The sequence below is a fragment of the Camelina sativa genome, chromosome 5 (assembly GCF_030686135.1).
Source record: "Camelina sativa cultivar CO46 ecotype springtype chromosome 5, ASM3068613v1".
NCBI classification, from domain to species: Eukaryota; Viridiplantae; Streptophyta; class Magnoliopsida; order Brassicales; family Brassicaceae; genus Camelina; species Camelina sativa.
The window spans coordinates 13,010,249-13,024,749 of NC_141884.1; the positions used below are offsets into that span (position 1 = coordinate 13,010,249).

The 14,501-nt window shown below is 37.2% G+C and overlaps 3 protein-coding genes and 1 pseudogene across 10 annotated transcripts; 3 read left to right on the plus strand and 1 right to left on the minus strand.

Moving 5' to 3' along the window:
• Nucleotides 1–476: 476 nt before the first annotated feature.
• On the plus strand, nt 477–5,124 carry LOC104786696 (phosphomethylpyrimidine synthase, chloroplastic). 4 transcript variants are annotated; one of them, XR_015556801.1, is made up of 7 exons: nt 477–840; nt 1,047–1,338; nt 1,425–1,552; nt 1,640–2,466; nt 2,558–3,241; nt 3,409–3,482; nt 4,954–5,124. XR_015556801.1 is itself a non-coding variant. In XM_019245877.2 (6 exons), the coding sequence occupies exons 2-5, from the start codon at nt 1,049–1,051 to the stop codon at nt 3,236–3,238; spliced, it is 1,926 nt and encodes a 641-aa protein (XP_019101422.2). In that variant the 5' UTR covers nt 477–840; nt 1,047–1,048; the 3' UTR covers nt 3,239–3,241; nt 3,409–3,591. The 4 variants fall into 4 exon arrangements, 1 of the variants encoding a protein (XP_019101422.2); XR_015556799.1 differs by lacking the exon at nt 4,954–5,124 and adding an exon at nt 3,630–4,117; XR_015556800.1 differs by lacking the exon at nt 4,954–5,124 and adding an exon at nt 3,650–4,117.
• On the plus strand, nt 4,984–7,282 carry LOC104786695 (josephin-like protein). 3 transcript variants are annotated; one of them, XR_002038032.2, is made up of 4 exons: nt 4,984–5,123; nt 5,231–5,705; nt 6,190–6,226; nt 6,755–7,282. XR_002038032.2 is itself a non-coding variant. In XM_010512146.3 (3 exons), exons 1-2 carry the CDS (start codon nt 5,040–5,042, stop codon nt 5,690–5,692), a joined length of 546 nt encoding a protein of 181 aa, XP_010510448.1. In that variant the 5' UTR covers nt 4,984–5,039; the 3' UTR covers nt 5,693–5,705; nt 6,755–7,282. The 3 variants fall into 3 exon arrangements, 2 of the variants coding, with proteins under 2 accessions (XP_010510448.1, XP_019101423.1); XM_010512146.3 differs by lacking the exon at nt 6,190–6,226; XM_019245878.2 differs by lacking the exons at nt 6,190–6,226; nt 6,755–7,282 and having other exon boundaries at nt 5,231–5,843.
• On the plus strand, nt 6,748–7,282 carry LOC104786694 (josephin-like protein pseudogene; annotated as a pseudogene). The gene has a single exon (XR_015556802.1). The product of XR_015556802.1 is annotated as a josephin-like protein pseudogene (transcript).
• LOC104786692 (sodium-dependent phosphate transport protein 1, chloroplastic) lies at nt 7,234–9,992 on the minus strand. Of its 2 annotated transcripts, none has more exons than XM_087450024.1 (9): nt 9,500–9,992; nt 9,275–9,382; nt 9,001–9,156; nt 8,710–8,925; nt 8,414–8,623; nt 8,191–8,328; nt 7,928–8,095; nt 7,751–7,835; nt 7,234–7,638 (listed from the first exon to the last, which is right to left on the minus strand). In XM_087450024.1, the coding sequence occupies exons 1-9, from the start codon at nt 9,848–9,850 to the stop codon at nt 7,541–7,543; spliced, it is 1,530 nt and encodes a 509-aa protein (XP_087306150.1). In that variant the 5' UTR covers nt 9,851–9,992; the 3' UTR covers nt 7,234–7,540. The 2 variants fall into 2 exon arrangements, with proteins under 2 accessions (XP_087306150.1, XP_087306151.1); XM_087450025.1 differs by having other exon boundaries at nt 9,275–9,399; nt 9,500–9,943.
• Nucleotides 9,993–14,501: the final 4,509 nt, after the last annotated feature.

Sequence of the window (14,501 nt, forward strand, 5' to 3'; positions counted from 1 at the left end):
TGTTCTTAGCAAAGAAAATATATAATTAATAAAGAAATATTAGTTAATTTAAATATACAAATATAAATGCGTCAATGTTTGTTGCTTGTACGATTATATATCTGCTCAAGAAGAATGTTTCTCTTGGTAGATTATTTTCAGAGTCTTCTTGTTATTTTAAAGATGTTTGAACATTTAATTTATGGCTGTATATGATACTAATTATGAAGGACATATTGACGTCCATAAAAATGTGAATCATCAAATCTCTCAATGCATATAGTTTTATGTATATATCAATACATAAAGAGGACACAGCAAAAAATATCAATGTCGCTCTCACCTTTTGGAGTGATTGAACAACAGATACTAAAAAAACCAAAATGTATGGTCTATCAATTGTCATTGCCAACATTTATCACATAGTAAGAATCCAATAGAGACATTTATTTATTTATTTATTTATTTATAATAAACAGTGTCTTCAATTTGTTTTTGTGGTTAATTAGATCATGATTTGATATTTTGGTTTATATTGGTTTAAAAGTTGGTTTACTTATAAAACGATGATCTCCTCCTCACGTATCTTATCCCTTCTGGACGACAAAGTATCTGGGAAGGGAGACACGTCAGCAAAGCCTTCGGCTGCATTGGGCCGTGACAATATCACTGACGGTTCAGGAGCTTCGTTCCTTTTTTTTCCTTTTAATTTAAAGGACCCAAATCATTTTCTTATAACCTAAATATATATCATCACTCTGAATACCACAGAGTGACTCAGTGTGTGCCGATTCAGTTCAAACACGAGCCAACCCTCTTTCGTCTAGAGAGAACAGATCCAGAAGCTTCCTCTTATTCCAGGTTCGTATTCCTTCTTCTCCACGAATGTGCATGGTAGTCCACCAACCATTCTCGATGTTTTTGATGGAGTTATTTTAACGTTTAGAATCATGCAATAATCGGATCTTTGATTACGATGATTTAGGTTTTAATCTATGATTCGTTTACGTTGTTATAATACCAGTAACAAGTAAGTAAGTAACCTTTGTATTGTATGTATCGTTCAGCTATGGCTTCAGTACACAGTACTTTGATGTCGGTCGTATGCAACAACAAGACTCACTCTGCTTGGCCTAAACTTCCAAACTCTTCCTTGTTACCTGGATTCGATGTGGTTGTTCCTGCTGCTGCTACTACTCGATTCAAGACAACCACACGAGCCACTCTCACGTTTGATCCACCAACGACTAATTCTGAGAGAGCTAAGCAGAGGAAGCACACCGTTGATCCTTCTTCTCCTGATTTTCAACCAATCCCATCTTTTCAAGAATGTTTTCCTAAGAGCACTAAAGAACAAAGGTTCGTTATCTATTCTTCAGTCAATTCACAGTTTCACAATTTAGAAGAGTTGAGAAATCACTGGTTTGGTTTTTGATTGTTTTTAGGGAAGTTGTTCATGAAGAATCTGGTCATGTGCTTAAAGTTCCTTTTAGACGTGTTCATTTGTCTGGTGGTGAGCCAGCTTTTGATAATTATGACACTAGTGGTCCTCAAGATGTTAACCCAAACATTGGTATGTGATTTGACCTTGTGTTTTACCCATTCATCTCTTTTTTGGTCTCTATGTGAAGTATCAATAACTAATGAAACTTTTCAACAGGGCTTCCTAAGCTAAGGAAGGATTGGATTGATCGCCGAGAGAAGCTAGGAACACCAAGATACACTCAAATGTACTACGCTAAGCAAGGGATCATAACGGAGGAGATGCTCTACTGTGCTACCAGGGAGAAGCTAGACCCTGAGTTTGTTAGATCAGAAGTTGCGAGAGGGAGGGCGATCATTCCTTCCAACAAGAAGCATTTGGAGCTGGAACCAATGATTGTCGGTAGAAAGTTCTTGGTCAAGGTCAATGCTAATATCGGAAACTCTGCTGTTGCTAGCTCTATTGAAGAGGAAGTCTACAAGGTTCAGTGGGCAACAATGTGGGGAGCTGATACAATCATGGATCTCTCTACTGGCCGTCATATCCACGAGACACGCGAGTGGATCCTAAGGAACTCAGCTGTGCCTGTTGGTACTGTGCCTATTTATCAAGCGCTTGAGAAAGTGGATGGAATTGCTGAGAATCTTAGCTGGGAAGTTTTCAGAGAGACTTTGATTGAACAAGCTGAGCAAGGTGTGGATTATTTCACAATCCATGCTGGAGTTTTGCTGCGTTACATTCCCTTAACTGCTAAGCGTATGACCGGGATCGTTTCACGTGGAGGATCCATTCATGCTAAATGGTGTTTATCTTACCACAAGGAAAACTTTGCTTACGAGCACTGGGATGACATTCTTGACATCTGTAACCAGTATGATGTGGCTCTTTCAATTGGTGATGGTTTGAGACCTGGATCCATCTATGATGCTAACGACACTGCTCAGTTTGCAGAGCTCCTTACTCAAGGTGAACTAACTCGCCGAGCATGGGAAAAAGATGTGCAGGTATACTACAACTACTCATCTAGTTCACTTAATAGTCCATACAGTTTGCATTTGCATACATATTCTCAATACTGGTTGGTTTTTATTTCAGGTGATGAATGAAGGGCCAGGGCATGTCCCAATGCACAAGATTCCAGAGAATATGCAGAAGCAGTTGGAATGGTGTAACGAGGCACCATTCTACACCCTTGGTCCTTTGACTACTGATATCGCCCCTGGATATGATCACATTACCTCTGCCATTGGTGCTGCCAATATCGGAGCCTTGGGAACAGCTCTTCTTTGCTATGTAACACCAAAAGAACACCTCGGGTTACCAAACAGAGATGACGTGAAGGCCGGGGTTATAGCATACAAGATCGCTGCTCATGCAGCTGATCTAGCCAAACAGCATCCACATGCGCAGGCATGGGATGATGCGCTGAGCAAAGCACGGTTTGAGTTCAGGTGGATGGACCAGTTTGCTCTGTCCTTGGACCCCATGACTGCTATGTCTTTCCATGATGAAACTCTTCCAGCTGATGGAGCCAAGGTTGCACACTTTTGCTCCATGTGTGGACCAAAGTTCTGCTCCATGAAGATAACAGAAGACATCCGTAAGTATGCAGAGGAGAATGGTTATGGCAGTGCTGAAGAAGCCATCAAACAAGGAATGGATGCTATGAGTGAAGAGTTCAACATCGCCAAGAAAACCATTAGTGGAGAGCAGCACGGTGAAGTAGGTGGAGAAATCTATTTGCCAGAGAGCTACGTCAAGTCTGCTATGAAATAAAAGGTCAGTGTGTTTAGAACTTTCTCACTTAACATGTTAGTTACTGCTTGCTAGTTTAAAAGCATTCAGGTGCATAGCCTTTTATCTAAAATTCTGAAGAATTACATATGGTCAAATGCGTCCTTACATCTATGTTTTTTGTTGTATTTCTATTTCTTCTGCTTCCTCAGGGTTGAAATAAGACCTCGCTTACTCAAGTCTTGGTTGCCTGTTGGACTATACCATATAAAGGCACAAACTGTCGGTAAGCTATGTAGTCTCTGTGTCTTTTAATCTTTAGAACTATCTATGTTGCTGTATGTTCCTTCGAGTCAAGAGTCAGTAATAAAGACAAACGAAGTTGATGTTTTCAATACTTTTTTGAGTGTGATTTGACATGAAAAAGCACCAGGGGTGCTTGAACCAGGATAGCCCGAGTGGGCTATCCTGGACCAGGCTGAGAAAGTCCCTTTGAACCTGAACAGGGTAATGCCTGCGCAGGGAGTGTGCATGTTTTTTTTTTCTTTTCTGTAGCTTTCTAAAGGTGAAGAAGCTTCTACTGTTGCCGCTCCCCTGATTCTCAGTCCACGGTTTCCAACAGTTGATTCTCACGAGCTATGAGATTCAGTCAAATTGACATACAGCTATTAAAAAGTCTAACTGATGCACTACGTCACTAACACTGAAGAATGATTCAACCAAAACTTCATTCAGATTGGTAAAAATGCTTTTGCACCCTTGGGACATAAGCTAAAATCAATCTGCTCTTTTAATTTGGTTTACAGCTACACACACAAATCGGTTTTCTAACACTTAAAAGATCATGTTTTCTACCTATACTCTCGTTTATTTACATAAATCTGCATCACAATGAAATTTGGGATGATCACTTTGAGGAAACATACTGGGAAAAGAAATACACCTTTGTCATTTTATTACATAGCAGCCATGGCAGAGGCGTAGAGGTATGGCATCGGCCAGAACAAGCAGATGTAGGGAAAGTGAACCTCAATCAGCTACACATGAAAATGATCGATCCTCTGTAGTTTCTCATTGTTCAGCTTTCATAACACAAATCTGAATACGTTTTCACATCAATTACATAAAATATTTTGTTATATTGCAGTAGAAACATAAAATAAACGAAACTTACCAAATGTAAAAGAAAACTTTTGGGGCCAAGAGGATAAAAATGTTACACAGCCTATATTAATTTCCTGCTGTATGAGAGATCACACAATTGTCAAGAGACTGAAATTCTTACGTTCTGTCTTAATTGGTTTGAAGGTTTATCATCTACTAGCTTCTGTATTTGACAGCCTTAGTGTTTTTTTATGGTTAATGTTTCTGCTAACATGTACATGAATGAACATGAATCATGAGAGATGTGATGTTTATATATCTATATCCTGTTTCTGTAATTGTTGGGGGCTTGTGACTTGTGAGCCTCTTCTGGCACCATTTTTAGTTTGTTTGGTCACTGACCGGATCAGATGATTATGTGATAACCTCATGTTTGATCATACCTCATCCATGGGTTGGAGTTTGTATTTTGATATAACCAAACCAGTAAAGTCAGAGTAACACTAACACATGACTGGAAAAGCATAGAGAGAAAGAGACGGCACGCAGTTTCCTTTAGGATTTGTGACTAATAAATAAAAAAACAGCATACATGTTATGTTTAGAATTTCAAACGTCACACAGAATTTCAACACTGTCGTCTTCAATCTCAGGCTCGAAGTCATCCCGACCCCTTTGCTTCGTTTCTCTCGATTGATGACCTAAACCCTAAATTGTCTTCACCGGAAGGTTCCCAAAGATGGCGGAATCCGAATCTCAGATCTATCACGAACGACAACGATTACAATTTTGCCTATTGCACTCCCTCAACAATCTATTTCAGGTGATTCGATCAAATCTCAATTTCATTTTCAATTTCAAAATTTTCATACTGCGAATCACACCGATGATTAAAGAGTGTTGCTTTATTGCTCTCGTTTTATGATTCAGGACAAAGACGCGTTCACGCGAGAAACCTTGAACTCAATTGCAGAGAAGCTCGTGGAGGATGATCCAAACAAAGAAACATGGACGACACCTCTCTCTTTACTCCTCAAGCCTCATCACAACACACTCACTGGTAACTACGACGTGAACGTTATGATCACAGCTCTTGAAGGCAAAGGCAAGAGTGTTGTTTGGCATGATAAGCGTAGTGGAGCTTCTTCGATTGATCTTGATGATGCGGGTACTTTAATGGGTATTGTATTGAATGTTCCGGTTAAGCGGTACGGTGGACTTTGGAGAAGTAGGCATTGGGTTGTGGTTAGAAGAATCAATGGTGTTTGGTATAATTTAGATAGTGATCTCGTTGTGCCACAGATGTTTAAAGATGGAGATGAAGTTAGAGTGTTCTTGGATCAAAATCTGAGTTTAGGTGCAGAGGTTTTGCTAGTGAACAACAATGCTTAAAAGATCAACAAACGTGAGTTTCAATTTTTCTTACGTTTCTCTCTGTATGTAAATTAATACCCATCAAGTGTGAAGTTGTATCTAGTGCTTAGCTTAAACTCCAACAGTGTTGATCACGATTTTTAGAGAAAAGTTCAGTGAGTTTGCTCCACTTATGGGTTTTGGGAACTAATGATCTTCATGTCTCAGTATACAAAATCTTTTCTTTGTCTCTATGAGTAGGACTGGTTTGGCAATGGTAACTATGAGTAGACTTGATGAAGTAGTTTTTTGTATTCCACTTATCGCGCTTTTGCAATTTTGAGTTCTACCATTTATGCTAAGCATCTTCCATTAGCATCTAATAACCAGCTAATCAATATATCATTGATTATAGTTCTGATCCCAATGAAATGTTGTCATATGTAAGAAATCATTCTCCAAAGGTTGATGTTTTATGTATGTCATGAAATTGTATGGTTACTATCGTTCTTATTTCTTCTCTTAATTTTTGGTAGCCTCAAGTCTCAAGTAAGGTATCTGCAATTTATAAAGGTAAGTTTATCTCGGCCTCTCCAGGAGTCAAAAGAATGTTTTTTTCATCAAATAGGAACAATACCGAAAGGTTGCTTCAAAGAAAGAACCTTTTTTTGCTTAAACAAATGGTGTTATTCCCTTGTGGACCATCTTCTACTTGCTTTCCCTAATGGAAATGTAGAAAAACTAAACAAAGTCTTTATCTTTTGCTCTTTTGGCTAGCTTTGTTTTCCAAATTTCGGCGTTGTAGTTTCAGATATCTTTAAATCTGTTAGTTATTACAATTCTTTTGACAAAAAGTATCTAAAGTAAGTATGAAAAATGAACCTGCCTATTTGTGTATGTTTTAAATGACTACAGTAATCATGGCTTTTTAAGTGTTATTATGTCATCATTGATTGATATATTATTAATAATCATGGCTTCTCTGGTCTCTACCTGAACTCTTATAGGCAACTGTTTAAGCATCAATCCCTATATATATAATCCCTTACTCTCCTCAAGTTTGTTCTCACAAACTGCTCTCACTCTCTCTTGATATGTCAGTTACAGGAACAAAACGGTTCAATGCAAACACTGGACCAGTAACTCCTGGTAAGCAATCCTCAGTCAAGGGACCATACGGTAAGAATCCGGGATGCACAACAGGCTGTGGTATGAGGCTACCGAGGAAAACAGAATGCACAGCCGCAAGACTGGTCAAACATGTCAGCTGTAACTTCGTTAAAGGCTTACGACTAGTGGTGATGAGGACGAAGAAGAAGAAGAAGAGATCTACACCATTGAAGAAGGCTTCTTCTTCTGGAATATCTCAGCCTTCGGCCATCTCTATCGTAAATGAAACTCACAGATCAGAGGCGATAGAAGACTGCATACAGTTTATTAACTCATCAACCTCGTTCACGAGATCACGTTCTACCAGTGACGGTAAATCATAAGTTTTTGTAATACCCATAAGTTTCGAAACTCTTTCTTGGTCACTAGTTGGCTACGCAATAGCATATTAGAGAATTCCGTGTAATATCTTTTATGAAATGAAAAATATATATAGAGCAGAAGAGAGATTTAAGTACTCTTGAGAAACGTGGAATGTTTGAGCTTTCTTTATGTACAAAAATAATCTTTTTGTCTTTCATCTACATAGATCATTATATGCGTTTGGCCTAAATCTACGAGCAGGTATTTCCTGACGGATTTTCTGGCAAAAAAAGTAATATTCCGGCAAGCTATCAGACTGCAATGATATGTATATTCAGAGACTGGCGTGAGGTGAAGTTGCACCTGATGTTGGAGCTGAACTATTCAGTGATAAATCACTTTTCTCGGATTGTATTAATCGATTATCTTCTCCCCGGTCGAAAATAAGTTCCAAACGACGGTCCCGACAAGGTAAAGACCAACCGATATCGTGAAAACGTCATCCCAAGAACCTGATTCATTACATTTCATTGTCAATGTCATTGAGAACAGAAAAAGTAAAACTTAGAAGAGTTTTAAAACGCAAAGCATTGTCAGAATTAAGAAGTGTTGGAGAGTTCTGACCGTGTTGTAGGATGTGACCAGTCGCAGCTGTGCCAAGAACTCCGGCAAGTACTCCAGCAGTATTAGACAAACCAAGTAACACTCCCTGATCACACAAACAACATCATCAACGTGCTTATCAATTTGCTTTAGAGTAGCATAATTAGTTAAGACTCGGGAGTAATTAATTACACTTACAGAGTATCTTGGAGCAATGTCTTGATGGTTAGAGTATAGACCAGACTGTGAAAACGCATCAGTCCCCTGGCTACAAGCCATGCACAAAACAGCCATTGTAGGAGAATCTATGTGTTTCAGCTGTGTTAGGAAGAACGCTGGTCCAAGAAACCCAATTGTTTGCATTATCTGAATTCATCATAGAAAAGGATTAAATAGATTATCAAATGAATTACTTTAACTAAATGCATTGAAATGGACTGAAGGGTGATATATGCAGTTACCTTGCGGACATTGGTGACAGAGAAACCTCGGCTGACGAGTGTATCGGCGATCCATCCTCCAGCATTTGCAGAAATCGCCATTGTCATCCATGGAAATACTGAGAGAAGTCCTGATTCCATTAGGTTGAACTTCAGCACCTGCACTCACAATGTTCATGAGATTAATAACCAGAGAAAAACAGAACATCAAAGCTCCTTGCATAAAGAGAATAATAGAACTGACTTGATGGTAATAAGTTGGCATCCAGGTTAAGAGAATGAATGTTCCCCAGTTGTGACAAAAGTGGCAACCGATGAGAGCCCAAACCGGCGGTTTGGACAATATCAGCCTCCAAGGGATCGACTTCACTGGCTCTTTGCTGGCACAGTTGTCAGCAATTAGCTTTCTTTCTTTAGGGAGCAACGTTGGATCTTCTAGTGGTGAACTCTCTGCCTATAATTAGTAACAAGTAACACAAACACACATTAATGGTAAGAGATTTGGATCCAATAGATTTAAAAGCAGTAGAAAAGTCTGACCTTAGTTAGCCACAGAATCAGCCATACAGTTCCAAGAGATCCAAAAGAGTAAAACACAGAGGGCCATCCAAACTGATGAATCAAGAAAGGCGAAAAGGCTAAACCAGTAACGGATCCAAGATACATTCCGCTGTAAACAAGCGCGAGAGATCTACTTCTCTCTTGCACAGGCACCCATTTCGACAATATATTATTCATAGCAGGCATTGCAACACCCTATAGACACACCAAATGAAATTTACTTCTCCATCGAAATACACAAATCTGAGACTAATATCTAAAACATCATACCTCTCCAACTCCCATGAAAGCACGAACAACGAGCAAGTAAGGAAGACCAAGTTTAGCAGCTACAGGAGTGAGAATTGTAGCGATTGACCACCAAATAACACCAAATCCAAGAACCCTTTTCCCACCTACAGTGTCTGCCCATATCCCACCAGCTATCTAATCATATCAACAAACACACTGACTGATTCAGATACACACTTACTGATTCAAATGTGATCAAACCAAACTGTTTTAAGAAACCACTAATTAAGGAAACAAATCAAAAAGCTTTTACCTGAGTAAGAAGGTAACCCCAGAAGAAAGAAGACTGAATCAAACCAACAGTTGCTGGATTCCAACCATACTCAGCTGACATAGGGAGTATAGCTATACTCATATTCACCTGTTGAAAAACATCATCTGTCCCAAATTGATAACTCCAATTTCCTAATTAAGCAGATCCAAAACCCTTCAATTTTCCATAAAAATTCAATCTTTTTTGTTTTGTTTCCTAACTTACTCTGTCCATATTGCAGAGAAGAAAAGCTGAGAAACAGAGTAACACAATCACCCACCGCTTCGGAAACTCTTCCCACCATGGGACGATGATTGAGCTAGTCGAAGAATCAGAAACGACTTCGTTTTGACTCACTCTCTCTTCATCTAAGTAATACGAATTACTACTGCTTTCTCTCTTGTCGGAGCTCCGAACTAATACCCGGAAAACGCCGGACCGATTGCGCGGGTAGACCCATACCCGTAACGACTTGGGAGCTGGTTTGATGTTTCGGTAAGAGGTTTTCTCAGGTGGACGATTTGAAGTGTAGAGAGAGTGAAGATTTGGAGAGCAAAGAAGAGCTCTCGCGTTCATGGCTGAGATTAGAATAGATATTATTTTTTTCTTCTTCTCTGTTTTTTTTTTCTCTTTGTTTTAAGAGAGAGGAACTGATTTGTTCAAAAGCTCGTGGCTGACGTGCCAACATGTGGCGGCTCAATATTGGTTGGGTGAGGATGTCATAATCTAACGGGAAAGTAACGGTTAACAGAATTATTGGAGGTCCATTAAACTAGCTAATCTAAGAATTTGAAGTTTAACATAACCAAGCCCATGAAAGGCCCAATTTAAAATGCGAGATTAACTTTTTTTATTAATTTTCACCTATGAATTTTTTAAGTTGGCCTATGGAAACAAAAGAAATGCGATATTAATATCACGAAAAAATCATTTCTCTTATCCGTAATAAAATATTTAAGGATATGATCTACTTTTATGTGGAATAAAGGGAGGAGGATCCAAAGGTGGAAGTGGAACCCAAAAACACCCACTAATTGCGTTCATAAAGATGCGGGAGACTATTTTTAATCCGACAATTGATTAAGCTGGCAGAAAGGTTATTGGCTGAAATAAGTAATAACACCAACGGGGGTTGTTATTGGATGGGTGATTTCTAAATTCATATGGAATTGTAAATTCTAGAAATCAAAACACATGGATTTTGAAATAACATGTTTTATCCTTGGCTTTGAATCCTTCTATTTTACACTTTCAAATCTATACAAATCCATTTAAAACATAATGTGGATTTTGAAATCCAAAAACAAATCATTAAATGAATAACATGGGATTTTAACAAGTATTTGTAAATCATAATACCAATAACACATTATTTTGATAAGTATTTTAAAATCAATGATTGAATAACACATTATTTTTGTCTGGATTTCCAAATCCATTAAAATCATAGAACCAATAACCCCCTCTTAGTTAGTGTACAAAAATGATAGAATGAAAAGTACACAAACTAAACTTCAATTTTCATTGATGTACCAAAAACTAAATAAGTATAAAATAGATAATAAATTAGCAAGTAATATTCATATTGAATCTTTTTTTTTTACGTTTTTATGTAAACTCTCAAAATTGTTTTATTGAGTCAATCAATAATATGTTGGCAAAACATAAAAATAAAATTCAAAATATCCACTACAAGAAAACAAGGCTAAAACCGACGGAAATTCTGACGGCCAGTAATCCGTCGGTAATTTCTGACGGATTACCGACAGATATCTAACAAGACTCGTGTTGGTCAGTTTTCCGTCGGAAAAAAACAGACGAAAAAAATCCGTCAGAAATCTGTCACCATTTCTGATGGATTACCGACCAAAGCCCACCGTCAGAATATCCCGTCAGAATTTGGTCGGTAAATATACCCATTATTAATGTACTTCGAATAAAATTCGATTTCCGACAGATTTCCAACGAAATTGAATTATTATCTGTCAGAAATCCGTCGGTAAATGTAGCCACTTATATTATTACCTTTCTGACGGATTTCTGACGGATATCAGTTTCTTTTGGTTACTCTTCTGATTCAAAATAGTTTGTTTTTATTAAACTTATTGTAACTCGAAGGTAGATTTTTAATTTTTGCGTAATTAATTCCATCTTACTATTTTCTGTCCAAAATTTTAGTAAATAAATAACTATTATAGTATAATAAATGGGAAAATTCCCGAAAAAAAACCCAACTAATATATGCATATTTTGAGAATTCCTTATTTTGAGAATTAATTCCATGGTTATCATAAACACATAATATATGCATATTTATGAAGAAAAATTATGGAATCAATGAGTTTAAGCTATAAACCGTCGGAAATCTGTCAGTAACTAGCGTCGAAAATCAATATCCGTCAGAAAACCGTCGGAAAGTTCTGACAGATTTCCGACGGGTCTCGAATTTTTTACCCGGGAATGAAATAAATTGAAATTAAGAATTTTAGCCATAACCGACGGTTTTTTTGTCGGTTTTCCGTCGGCAATTTCGATATAACCTAAGTAATTGTCTTCTTCTCCCTTAGCTATCCCGACAATTTTTTATTTTTCTCGAGCTCTCCGGCTCTCCCTTCTCCCTTCTCCGGCCGGCGATCTCTCCCTTCTCCCTTCTCCGGCGAACTCTCTCCCTTCTCCCTTCTTCGGCGAGCTCTCTCCCTTCTCCCTTCTCCGGCCGGCGATCTCTCTCCCTTCTCCGGCGCTCTTCTCTCATCAGATTCCGGCGAAGCTATGACGTAAATTCTCTCTTTCCCTTTTAAATTTCTTAGTTTTGTTAGATATCTTAGGAATATGCTAGGTTTATAAGATTTGATGAATTGATATTGTTTGGGTGTTATTGATTTGAGGATTTGGATTGTATTTTGGATTTGATGAAATTAATTTTTGTGACAATTGAATTTTGATGGATTGAAATTTTGATGGATTGAATTTTGCTCCCAAATTTTGTTAAGTTATTTTTTGAATTGATAAATTGATTTTTGTTAATTGAGTTTTGTAAATTGAATTTTGTTAATTTAATTTTCTTAATTAAATTGTTAGTTGAGTTTTGTTAATTGATGATTTAAATTTTGATAATTGGATTTTTTTTTTTATGTGATTGTTAGTTGAATTTTGATAATTGATGAATTAAATTAACAATAATTGGATTTTATAGATTTGATGATTTTATTGATTTGATGATTTGATGATTCGATGCTACAATCTCTTGATGGATCGGAGTCCACTAAAACCAAGGGACGAGTTTTCGGACTAGGCAATCTCCTCGAAGCAAGGTCCTACAACGTGCTTCTCATTTGCTCCCACCCAAGAGTTCCAACAAGAACAAGCTATGCAAAAGAAGGGACGAGGAGTACAAGAAGAGGGATGCAGAGCTAGCAGCGTTCATGAGTGAGACATGGACACGACATTCCGCTTTTTACGTTTTTTTGAATTTTAATTTGCTTTCTTTTGGTTTTTATAATATTTGTTTTAAGTTTCTGAATTTAAATTTAATAATATTTTTAAGTTTCTGAATTTAAATATATAAGCATTTCAATTTTAATGCAAATTTGTATAATTATACTATTTTTTTTGAAAAAACAAAAAAAAAAATTTTGTCGGAAATCTGTCGGAAGTGATGGAATTTTCTCAGAACTGTTCTGTCGAAATTATGTCGGAAACGTCGTTAAACCGTCGGTTATACCGTCGGTTTGGTGGATATTTTCGAATATAGTTTGGTCGGTAAACCGTCGGTAAAAACATTTCTGACAGATTTCTGATAGACAATTACCGACGGATTTCTGACTGACAGTTACTGACAGAATTACCGACAATAGGTACCGTCGGTAATCCGTCGGTAATTGTCCGTTGGAAATCTGTCAGAAATATCCGACAGATTACCGACAGAAATATTTTTCCGACAATCTGTATCCGACGGACGTTTCCGTCAGTTTTTTGTCAGTAATCTTTGTTTCCGATGGGAAACTGACGAATCTGCTTGTCAGTTCTAGCCTGTTTTCTTGTAGTGATCATTTTTTTTTTTTACCAAACCGATGGGATATTCACAATGAAGAAGAGTAGTAAGTGGTAGTTCTTTAAGACAATCTTCGGTGTTTTTCCAATTTTTTCAATCCAATATTTTTTCTTTAATTAAATGTATTAAAAGACATTAGTTGAATGATACAATATGAATATGAATATGTAGATTAAAAGAAAAGGAAAAAAAAAACTAAACTTACAAAATCACAGTTACAACGGAGGTCCAAAGACCAAGAGTATAGGATGAGAATGATTGAAGATTGTGGTGCGGCAGATTTACTCATCGAAGGTGTCCCTTCTTGTCTACCATAAATGTTCTCTAGCTTTGGCTTTATGATCAGTACCACTTTTATTTATTTTACTCTTCTTTAAGTACTCGTCATTATTATTTCTATAACGTTAAATTATTTCTTTTTTTGCATGCGCTATCCATTGACCCAACATGTAACATTTCGTCGTGATAAGGTCTTCCACAATATCACTAAACTATCATCTAGTTTTGGCAATACGTAACATTGTGGGTGTAGATAAAACCTAAGTTATGGTATTCGATTCAATGAAGAGTCTATTTTAGATATTACGAACTATAGTGTCATGCTACTACTATTAGGGCCGTACGTACCACTCACTTAACAAGAAGGTAAGATTCACTTCTCAAGAGTCAAGAACTTAGTTAGTAACGCAAAAACTTAGGCCGTAAGCTAGAAACAACAATGGCCACCTCATATGGATGGAGACAGGAAGAACTTCGAAATGACCCACTTTCCAAAAGTACATACTTCTCTCACGTGGCCCGCCACTTCTTCAATTATCATTCACCATTTCAATCATTCATCGCTAACTCTCTTTTTTTCTCTTATTTTTATGTCTACATTTATTGGCTAAACGACATACAAGTTATAAGTTATAACCAAATTACACTTTCTTAATTTGGTTCTATAGGATAAAAAATGAAAATACCTTGTTGCTTGCTTTATACAATGTGGTATTCTCTGCCGACAATATAATGAAAATAATTGATCGAGCCAAGTGGTAGTAAATTAATCTTATGAGTTATGACCTTCAATCGTTATCCTATTAGTTGAGCCTGAATACCTTAATCGGTCCAAAAGAACTTACATGGCATATATAATAATTTCACAAATTTGATGCATTTCCATCAAAACGTTGT

Bases quoted from the DNA above. Each gene is read 5' to 3' on its own strand.
- LOC104786695 (XM_010512146.3), top strand. From the start codon at position 5,040: ATGGCGGAATCCGAATCTCAGATCTATCACGAACGACAACGATTACAA. The intron at 5,124-5,230 runs GTGATTCGATCA...TTTATGATTCAG, and splicing joins CCCTCAACAATCTATTTCAG to GACAAAGACGCGTTCACGCG.
- LOC104786696 (XM_019245877.2), top strand. From the start codon at position 1,049: ATGGCTTCAGTACACAGTACTTTGATGTCGGTCGTATGCAACAACAAG. The intron at 1,339-1,424 runs GTTCGTTATCTA...GATTGTTTTTAG, and splicing joins AAGAGCACTAAAGAACAAAG to GGAAGTTGTTCATGAAGAAT. The intron at 1,553-1,639 runs GTATGTGATTTG...ACTTTTCAACAG, and splicing joins AGATGTTAACCCAAACATTG to GGCTTCCTAAGCTAAGGAAG.
- LOC104786692 (XM_087450024.1), bottom strand. From the start codon at position 9,850: ATGAACGCGAGAGCTCTTCTTTGCTCTCCAAATCTTCACTCTCTCTAC. The intron at 7,836-7,927 runs GTAAGTGTAATT...TTGTGTGATCAG, and splicing joins ACATTGCTCCAAGATACTCT to GGAGTGTTACTTGGTTTGTC. The intron at 7,639-7,750 runs GTCAGAACTCTC...GTAATGAATCAG, and splicing joins TGGTCACATCCTACAACACG to GTTCTTGGGATGACGTTTTC.